Source organism: Malaclemys terrapin, chromosome 1 (genome assembly GCF_027887155.1).
Source record: "Malaclemys terrapin pileata isolate rMalTer1 chromosome 1, rMalTer1.hap1, whole genome shotgun sequence".
Classification (NCBI taxonomy): domain Eukaryota; kingdom Metazoa; phylum Chordata; order Testudines; family Emydidae; genus Malaclemys; species Malaclemys terrapin.
In genome coordinates, this window is record NC_071505.1 from 41773654 (window position 1) to 41784339 (window position 10686).

Below are 10686 nucleotides of genomic sequence, written 5' to 3' on the forward strand. Positions count from 1 at the left end.
TTGTGTTGATTGATTTTAGGTAGCACTCTAATAGTGTTTTCATTGCTACAATATCTCACTTGATTTTTAAAAGACAATGGAGTATTGCCATAATCTCTCTTATCAAAGTTGTTCCTCTGAACCTATGGAGTCTAGAAAGACCCTATTCAGTATGATTATTCACAAGTTAACACTCAGAAAATAGAAAGGCAAAGAAAGCAGACTTATCATTACTAATGTTCTGGGTAAGAGGAAATCTGCAGAACTTCCAGGTTGCTTATCTGAAGTCTGAACTGTCCGGCAATCAGCTCCTTCATAGCCCTGATAACAATGACAGATGAATTTCTGTGACATTACTTCCAGGTCAGTACTTGATGCTTCTCCTCTCACTGTAAATTCTTGGTCCTCTGAAGCTTCTATTTTGAAGTTTTTAGGATTCAAATGAAGGTAATCCAGGGCTTTCCATTTTCTTCGTATACATCGCCCATTATTCTGACAAAGATGCTTGCTGCACACCTCTGCTGCTTTGGTCACATTTATGATGTAGATCCCTAATTCAGTAGCAACAAATTGTTTCACCTTTGTACAGTTGCCCTGTAAATAGCAGAGAAAACAACTTAGCTGAAGAGAAACTCATTAGTCTGTATTCTTTGTTCAGACTGAGAAATATGTAAAATGTAAACAAAAAGCTTTACAATTGGAGCTAGAATTAGATTATTAAAATTGAAATTATGTTGACTATCTAAAATAGTACTAGATATATACACTAAGAGATTGTTTATTTTAAAAAATAACCTGTTAGTGTCTCATTGAGATCTTTTAATTTGATTGGAGCCACAGCTCTGTGTTCAAATAATTGGCTTCAGAAATTGATTTCAATACTGACAGTTGAGCATATCTACTTTACTCCTGGGGGAATTCTGTGCCACTGCACATGCGCAGAATTTATGTCCCCTGCAGATTTCTTTGCTTCCCCACAGAAAAATGATTTTTTGATGGGGAAGCAAAGGGATGCCACAAGAGCGGTCATGCGACCCTCCCCAGCAGTATGTTTTGGGTGCCCTGGGCAGCCAGCAGAGATGTAAATCACTGTGGGGCAGAGGGTGGGACTCAGGAAGACCCGGCTGGTGGCTCCTTTCCTGCGCCAGTTTCAGCTGTTAGTCCTCTTCCCCTGCACAGCATCCGGGGCCGTGTCAGACCCACCCCCAAATTTTTCCCCTGGCTGTAGGAAGCTCTGTAAACTCCCCTCCATGCTTCCTGTACCCATCATTCCTCAGCTGCAGGGGGAGGGATTACTTTACAGGGAGCTTCTCCCGCATCCACCCAACTCCTGTGGATCCAGACCTCCTTAAACCCAGACCCTCTCTCTGAGCCTTACCCTCCTGCACCCAGAAACTGCCCGCCTTTATGAGCCCCACTCTCCGTGCCACTGGACCACCCCAACGAGCCACCCACACCCGAATCCCCACCATTCCATCATGATCTTGATTGGGTGGCTAAGGGGACTTTACGAGCTATCACACCAGCTGGAATTCAGAACTCAAAGGAATTGATGTATTTGGAAAATGTTGTTCATATAATGGAATGAAGATATATGCTGTGCTAGTACATTTGAATTAGCATTATGGCACTGACTTACCTCTGATGACGTTAAATTCATGTCTCCCCAAATAACAATTCCTGAAGCTCCCAAGGCAGCACTTTCTCCAATAGTGCTAATAAGATCTTGCTACAGTGAAAACAATAAAGACATCACTGTCAGTCTAATTTATTGCTTTCACAGTTTGTGGTTATTAAAGCCAGGCAAGTGTTAGTGTTAAACAAAATGTAAGTGTTATACAAAACTCACGGGACTATATGGATTTCTAGTCCAGACAAAAATAGAATCTTCTTGATATTTTATTGAAAACACTGTGCATACTTTTTATTGCATTCACCTCTCATTTTGTAGTATGTGTCACAGTGCTAGCTCACAAAGGGCCAGCTCCTCAGTGGGTGTAAATAGACATAGCTTTATGGACTTCAATAAACCTGGTCCATAATTTCTGCAAAGATCTAAAATGCTATTGAAATAGGGGTGGACTCTTGATGTAAAATTGTATCTCAGATCTGGAATATTCCAAAGTCTTGGGATGTTTGGATCCAAGGTTTTGCTTTAACCCATTACGACTGCTGGATCAGGCTCATCTAGGGAATATTTCTTGGGTGGAACATCAAGAGAAAGACTTTCTGTTCCTGATGGCAGGCGAGTGGTGCAAAGTCTATGTAGATAAATATGAAACAACATTTAAAGAAGATTCTTTTTGAGAAATTGTTTGCCCACAAGCCTTAATTTTCTGGATACAAAGATAATTAATAAATATCATTAAATAGATCCTTGCAAATGTACACTAATTGCTGGCATGGTGATGGGGAATTACTGAATTTTTCAAGTGAACAATCAAACCAGGGAAAATAATTTTATTTTCATTTATGTTGGCAATAGTATAGTATTAATTATTTACTACATAGTGTAGTACATTTACTAGAAGTCCTGAGATTTTTTTTTTTACATGAAAACTCCTTAAAGAGTTCAGCTAATAAATCTTGGTGAAAAACTAGGGAGAAGCAGCCACTTCTGTACACCAATCAATTCCAGTCTTTGTCAGATTTAGAAAGATGTAATTCCAAGTCCAAGGTCATGCATTGTCCTTGCTTTTTTTCAGTGTGAACTCATTCAGGCCTTCATATAAGATTAGCAGTTATCATGAATGGACAGCAAATTCAAGGAGGAGAAGACTGGCATTGTATAACTTAAATAAAAGAGAAAGTATGACAATTTGGGAATCTATGTGAATTTATAAATTCCATTCTGATTTTATGTTTATAACCTCAGCAATGTCTTCCACTGTATCCTTACATCATCCCTCTGGTATCAAAGGGAGGGAATGTTGCACCTGGGGATCTATCCCTAAATGGAACAGACATTAAGGTCCATTAACAATTGAATAGCCTGGCCCTAGTAGAACAATGGAGACTACCAGCCAAAGGCTATTGACTTGCTAATGACTCCTGTAACAAACATTGGGGATGTTGAAAGCCACAATACATTGAGGATTGGACAGAGAATGAAAAACTGCAGGGGAAGTACCTGAAGAGCTAAGATGATAGGAGCTTCTGTTTAGAGGGAGACCAAAACCATAAGGCAAGACTGGGCAGAAGGCGTAGAGGTGCAGGCAGACCCTGGGTTCCCTGAAAGATGCTGACTAATAATAATACCTAGTTCTCATATAGCACTTTTTATCAATAGATCTCAAAGCATTTTACAAAGAAAGGTAAGGAAACTGAGGGAGAGTCTTATGTGCAGGTGTTTGTTATTTTTCTACAGACCTATATATCTCTTGTGCTTACCTATCAGTAAGGTGTATGTTTCAGAAGTTCCTTTACAAAGTGTGTGTGTTACTTGCTTTAACTGTCAACGTCCCCAAAGGGACCCAGTGTACCCATAAGGGTAAAGCTCTGGAGACAGCATGTGAGCCACTGGAGAGACTCGGGAGGGCCATATTGGTCTTGGTGGCCTAGCAGAGTTAGGCTGTGAGGTCCCACATCCCAAGAAGGTGTACAAGCCTTGGACTATGTTCCTTGGGAATATGCCTGAAAGGCTTTATGAAGTGCAGTTGTAGCCATGTCAGCCCCAGGATATTAGTGAGACAAGGTAGGTGAGGCATATCTTTTATTGGGCCAACTTCTGTTAGTGAGAGAGACAAGCTTTCAAACTACACAGAGCTCTTCTTCAGTTCTGGGAGAGGTACTTAGAGTGTCTCAGCTAAAAACAAGATAAAATAGATATGCTAAATTATTTAGCTGTGACACGCTGAGTACATTTCCCAGATGTGAAGAAGAGCTTGTCCCTCTCACCAACAGAAGATGGTAAAATGAAAGATATTATCTCACCCACCTTGTCTTTCTGAAAGGCTTGTGTGATGGGGTGTTGGCTTCACACTAGCCTGTAGGGGGTTGATAGAACCCTAGGGAGGCTGTGCAAGAAACAGCCAATAGAGGAGGGGCTGTGAGGAGCAGCCAATCAAGGCCCGGCAGGCCCATATAAAAAGAGCTGCAGGGCAGAGTGGGGTCAATTACTCCTGGGAGCTCAAGGAGGGAGGACTGGATGCCTTGCAGGTAGAAGGAAGCTAGCACCCTGGACAGAGCAGCGCTGGGCAGGACCGGGGGAGTGAGAGGTAGCTCCTGGCTGGCTGCTAGGACTGGCATGCTGAGGACCTGAGGTAAGGGCAAAGAAGGTGCTGGGGCTGCGGGGAAGTGGCCCAGGAAAATATACTGAGGAGTTGGAAGGGAGGCAACACCTGGCTGCCATCTACAGTGTCGGGACCCAGGGTCTAGCACCCCTACCTCAGCCACTGGGGAAGTGGCTGGACTAGAAGTTAAACTCCCCCGGAAGGGGGGATCACAGACAGTGACACAGAAGAGGATGCTATGATTCCTGAGGCTGCAAGAGGGGCTGCAGGCTGATGGCGGAGATTGGATGACGGTATGCAGACTGCTGATGGTGGTGTCAGCGTTGAGCTAATCCCCAAGACAGCCAGCAGGAAGTGCCAGCCCAGTGTGGTGAGTGACATGCACTGGGACAGTGTAACATACAGCCAGTGTCTGGCTACTGCTCAGACTCAGTAAGCTTAAAAACCTGTGGGAGCCAAGGTCTGAGTCTAATACAGCAACCTGGTGGCTGTCGATAATGTGGAGTTCAGCCAGAGCTGTTACAAGAAGATTACGTTTGTTATTAAAAAGAAGAATATTATCTTTTTCTGAGAGGATCTCTGTACCCAAAAGAGAAGAACGGTCTCATTTAAGGCCCTGATCCTGCAAACAAATACACACGTTTCACTTTAAGGATGTAGTCCTACTGGCTTCAATGGGACTGCTCACATGCTTAAAGTTAGGCACTTGATTAAGTCTTCGCAGGGTTGGGGCCTGGGGCAGCAACTCCCAAGTTTGAAACCCAGCTCCCATATAGACTACCTATGTGGTACTGGGCAAGCTGCTTAACATCTCCTCCTCAGTTTCTCTCCTGTAAAAGGCGAATAATACCTACCTAACAGCTATGAGAATTAGTTAATAGCTGTATAGTGCTTTGCAGAAGAAAAGCATTTTGTGTTAATTTATTAACCATTTGCATTCCAGCAAAGTAAAATCTGTAAAAATTCTCTAGCTTTCTCATATCCTGACAGGAATATAGCACAGTGCTGAACTGGAGAAAAATATATACATTACAGAAATGTTAGAGATACATAGTGGCTGAGGTAATATATTTTATTGGACAAAGTTCTGTCCACTGCACTGCAGATTTTTTTTTTAAGTGTATTTCAGATTGAATGTTTACTGAACTTTGGCTGTTTTAAAAACATGTAGTCATTTAAACATTAATCAGCAGAGTAGACCCATATACAAGCCTTTACAAATATACAAAGCATCTCTGCAATAATGATGATTAGATCTGTTAAACAGCCTCCATAACTCCTAATGTTGGCTTACCTTAGAAAGAAATAATAAAGGATCATCTCGGTAACTTAGTCTAGTATAGACAAACACAGGCAGAGCATAATCATGAGATGTCATGGAGGAGATCCTCATGGACTCAGTCACCCTAAATTGTGAGAAACGTAATATGTTTTCACTGTTTCCAAGGGTTTTCTTGATGCCAATGGAAGGATACAGAGCTGCACTGCTATCCCAGAGCCAGGAAAGTTCATTGTTCCTCAAAACTTCACTCACTGGGCAGGAACCAGTGTAGTCCTGGTCATGAAAATTATAATTGTGGCAATCAGGGTATAAATAGTATCCCCAGAGCCCCAGAGGTCTGCTTTTAATCCCTAGCTCAATTGTCTCCTTCATGAAAGCCTTTGCACTTTCTTCAAAGGAGAGTTTGGCCAAATTTTCAATGTCATTTGTTGAAATATTGCCTTGCATTTCAGAAATGAGCTTCCGTGACTTTCGCCTGTAAATATCTTTTGTGTTCCAGTTGCGTGCCCACTGAGGCCTCCAGTATTCCCAGTCTATGACAGCTAATCCTTTAAAGTCCTCAGCAGGAATGTAATATTGAATGTCTTGGCCAGCTTTTTCCAGATGAGTTTGCAAGCTGAAGTTTTGAGGTAGGCCACCATTTACAGGGATTTCCTGCGATGTGTACCATGGGTAGTATCCCAGTCTATTCACATAAAATATAGTCACATTCTGCCCTCTTGCTCTGGCCAGTGGGCTTCCAATCACATGGAACATTTTCAGGTTCAGAGTTATGTTATATTTCAGTGAGCATTGATCTGTGGGTGCATTCCAGGCAGCTATAAAAGGTTTTCTCTGGAAAACTAGTGGTTGGGCTGGTTTCATTGCAAATGTGGAACTCCAAATAAATGTAATCTGTAGCCACACAGTGAGCTGAGCCAATTGGATAATATGTAATAGTATCTCACTTTCAAACAGTATTCTCATGATGTAAGAGGCTACTGTAGAGATCTCCTAGTTCAATATTGTCTGCAAAACATAAGAGAAGGGGCATTATTTGTTCTTTACACAGTATTAGAAAAGTGTTGAGGTATTTCTAAGGCATTTGCAACTGTAGTACTTGAGAGCCAAAATGTATATGATACTTTACAGACAAACTAAAAACAATGGGCCAGATTCTCAGCTGATGTAAATCAGTGTAGCGTTGTGGAGGTCAGTATTACTATGGCAATTTATAGCAGCTGTAAATCTGCCCCACTGAGCCAAATCCTGATCTAATTGAAATTAATAGTTTTGCCATTACTTCACTGGAACCAAGAGCTGTCTCCCTGTCCCTGCCCTTAAATATTTACAATCCAAATTATCCACATTCATCTCCCTTTCAAACATTTTTTTTTTCTTTGGAGAAGGGCAATCCCCAGACAAGTGGATTTAGGGCCAAATTCTGCTCTCAGCTACTCTATGCAACCCTCTTAATTTTAGCTTGGTTTGATTTAACTTTAATGGGGCTGCAGGAGTACAGTCGAGAACAGAGTTTGGCCCGTGCACTTCAATGTTAATTTAATTTCTCCTGTGCCTGACACAGTAATCTTGTAAGAATGCAAAATATTTATGACAAGATTACTATGAAGAATTGTGGGCAAAGAGAGGATGTTTGTAATTATTTTTAACAGTAGGAAAGAATGAGTAATGAAGTTATTTTCAGTTTTGAAGACAATAACCCTAGCCACTGCTTATCCTGGGGTCCATTCAAGTACTCTCACTACACTATGTCCTCTCTCATTTTCTTCTGCCCATACTTGGTGCCTTTGCATAACATGAGAGCTCCATAAGTTGGCTGTCCATGCACTATTATATCAAAGTTCAGCTTCTTGTTGCTTCCTTCAAAGCTCTATAGCTCTGCCCCTCCCTACTTAAGATGTGTTGCTTCCACCTCCTCTTCTCTGCAGATGTTCCCATACTCATCCACCTATTTGTCAGCTTCTTGCTTAATTGCCTCCATGTCTTGTACCACATGCCCCCATCCACATATAAGTCCCTCTTAAAGACCCACTTCTGCAATGCTGCCTGCAGTGAATCTATTTGACTTGTATTAAAAAGTCCCTACCTCTTGTTCCCCTTCCCCTAATCTCTGTTTACCTATCTGTCTCTCCTCAGACTGGGATCTGCTTCAGGCAGGAACCATCATTTCTTCTTGACTGTTTGGAAAGTGCCTAACACATCGTGGTGCTATCATAAACTAGAAATTATAATTGGTTTATTGCTCAACAAGCATTCAGGTTGTCCTTTCTTGACCTCAGAATAGAAACCCAAGCATGCTAAATTCTACAGGTCCAGATTAACCCATCACTGGGATCTAGGCAAACATACAATTCTGAGCTCCTCTACTGGCCAGCTAAACTAGATACTCCCACAGTATGGATGCATTTATATTAACCTTGTGCTGGCCTGCACAGATACAATAGTGATCTAAAACCCAAGCATGTCTGGCTTCCACTGCACAGATGTAGCTTAGTTAACCCTGTCCTATAGTGACTGGATGGATGGACACTGCCCTGTTAACCCCATCGTGTCTGCACCTGCAGGGATAGGTTGACCAGATGTCCCATTTTTAAAGAGACAGTCTCGTTTTTTGGGACTTTTTCTTATATAGATGCCTATTACCCCCCACCCCCGTCCAGTTTTTTCACAGTTGCTATCTGGTCACCCTATGCAGGGATCTCTGCCACCCCTTTTCTGCTGGCTCCTGTGTGGGCAGTCTGCAGTCCCCCATACTTGTAGCAGATCTTGAGGCTGTCACTGTGTGACTCCTGTGGGCAGAGCAAAGGGTATACTGGAAGCAGGATGAGGCCAGGCAGGCCCCTGTGGGGGATCCAGGGTGCAGAAGCTGGCCTCACAGCAATGGTGAGAAGGAGAAGTGCTTCCCACCCTGCTACCCACTCAGATTTGACCCAACTGCCCCAAAGGAGAGTAAATGGCATTTCAACTTGCATGGAGCAGCCGGGCCAAACCTAAGCAACACTGCGACTCTGTGCGCAATGCCACTCCTTCAAATTCAGCCTGGCCACACTTTTGTCATGAGGAAGGGAGGGCCAGGCCAAATCTGAGACAGTGGCATCACCACATGGGGTCATAGCACCACTTAGGTCAGGTATGTGCCTAGTTTGCCTGTGTGTTTGCCTTTTTATATGATCCCTATCACTGTAATATTTGAGTGTTCCATAATCTTTAATGTATTTATCATCACTACACATCCGTGAGTAGGGAAATGCTATTATACCCATTTCACAGAGGCACGGATTTTCAAGACCAGCATAGGCAGTTAGGCATCCAACTCCTATTGAAAATCAGTAGCAATTGGGCACATACGTTCCATTTGTGCTTCTGAGATCTCCCACAGAGACTATGGCCCAGAGCCTGAAAGGTATTAAGCACCTAACTCTCATGGACTGGCCTAAGTGACTTGTCCAAGGTCTCACAGGAAGCCTGTGGTAGAACAGGCTATTGAAAACAGGTCTCCCATGCCACTGGCTAGCACCCTAACTACTCAACCATCCTTCCTTCTGGAAGCATAGGCCATCCTGCACGTGGGACAGCTGTGCTGCATTCACACAATATTCTGACAATTCAGAGAGAATCACAGAAGTTAGCAATGGGGACGTCCTATTAGAGGCAGCCAGTCCATCTCCTTGCATATACAGGATTGTTCCCTACTGTCAATTTTCAGGTGTCCTGTGTAGTTTAGTGTTAAGCCGCCATTGGCAGAACCATATCACTTCACTATTCCTCTCCTTCCTGGCCTTTTGAAACTCTAACTTGAAAATGTGTCACTGAAGATGATTTGAGTGTATACTCCATGTAATTCATCCTAACCATTGATTTTTGCCACTAGGTGTCATCATGCACAAAACTCCATGGTGTTTGCTTTCTAATATAATACAAACGAAGGTACATCAGTTTCTTGCAAGAACAGCTTATGTATATCTTGACTTACATAGGTGAATAGCTAACCTAAGCCAGCCCACTTACACATTACATTGAAACATGGTTTGTTTTTCAACATACTTGAGTTTTGCTATGAATCTGAAGCGGCAATTTTCAAAACTGCCACTTGTCACTGATTAGCACTTGCATCCCGGTCAGGGTAAAGTCGGTGTAATTAAGTATAGGGTCTTCTATGTTTGGTATTATTTTTCTTCGTCAGAATACCTTAGATTGCTGCTTAGGGAAGTCTGTATAGTCAAGTTGACAGTACAACAATTCATACTTAGTGAAAATGAATATCTTATTGAACATTGGGGAAATAGGGCTAGCATTGCACTGTAACAGTGTGAGCTGATCAGCTGTAAACATCACCCCTGGGCTGAAACTTATCATAAAAGGTCATAAACGGAAGCATACTTTTACCCTCTCTTCTCTTTTGGAAATTGCTGCTTTTTGTGCCTGCTGATTGGCCCATCTGGAGGCTGGATGTAATATACACTTAGTTAATATTTTGTGTTTCTGCATGAATGCATAAATAAGTTTACTCATTTTTGATTTTTTTCCCCCTCCATCACACTTACACATAAACATCCAGCCTCCAGGTGGGCCCAGAGTCTGAAGGTGTTCATTTGCAAACTGCCTACTAAAGTCAGGTGCCAAAGTCCTACTCTGCTGCCATTCTTATCTCTTACTCACACTTTTGGAGTCAATAATTAGTAATAAACTGTTGCAGAGTTACTGAGCACACAAGAACCTTTGTTTCCTCTTCTCCACTGCCCATTGTGTCTGCTTATTACTGCTGGACACTAGAATGAATTTACCCAATTAGGACCTGAATCTTAAGCCATTCCATCGCAAGTCTCTGAACAAAGTGACTACAGAAGCAGACTGTTCTGTCCAATGTCAATCAGCAGGCACAAAGAGCAGCAATTTCCAAAAAAGAAGAGAGAATAAATGTGTCTCCTGTAATCACTAAAACTGATAGCTAGGACTAAGCAAGAATTGACCTGAAAAAAAAGTTAAGCATTTGTGATAAAGAGGACTTTAGTGTCACAAGATCTGAGTATCCTGCTGCTAAATAAATGATGGCAAAGAAGTCTCGGCATGGATTAGATTATAAAAGCCCCCAAATTAATCTATAGTTGAGGGATTTATTTTCAAACTTTACGATTTATCCTGTAACAAAATTTCTGTTCCAGTGATTTTATTTTATTCACATCAAGGGATTAG

General features: G+C 42.1%; 1 protein-coding gene across 1 annotated transcript; it reads right to left on the bottom strand.

Annotated features, from left to right (window-relative positions):
- Nucleotides 1-159: 159 nt before the first annotated feature.
- Nucleotides 160-6459, bottom strand: HYAL4 (hyaluronidase 4). The gene is made up of 3 exons (XM_054016311.1): nt 5506-6459; nt 1619-1708; nt 160-573 (listed from the first exon to the last, which is right to left on the bottom strand). Exons 1-3 carry the CDS (start codon nt 6457-6459, stop codon nt 160-162), a joined length of 1458 nt encoding a protein of 485 aa, XP_053872286.1.
- Nucleotides 6460-10686: the final 4227 nt, after the last annotated feature.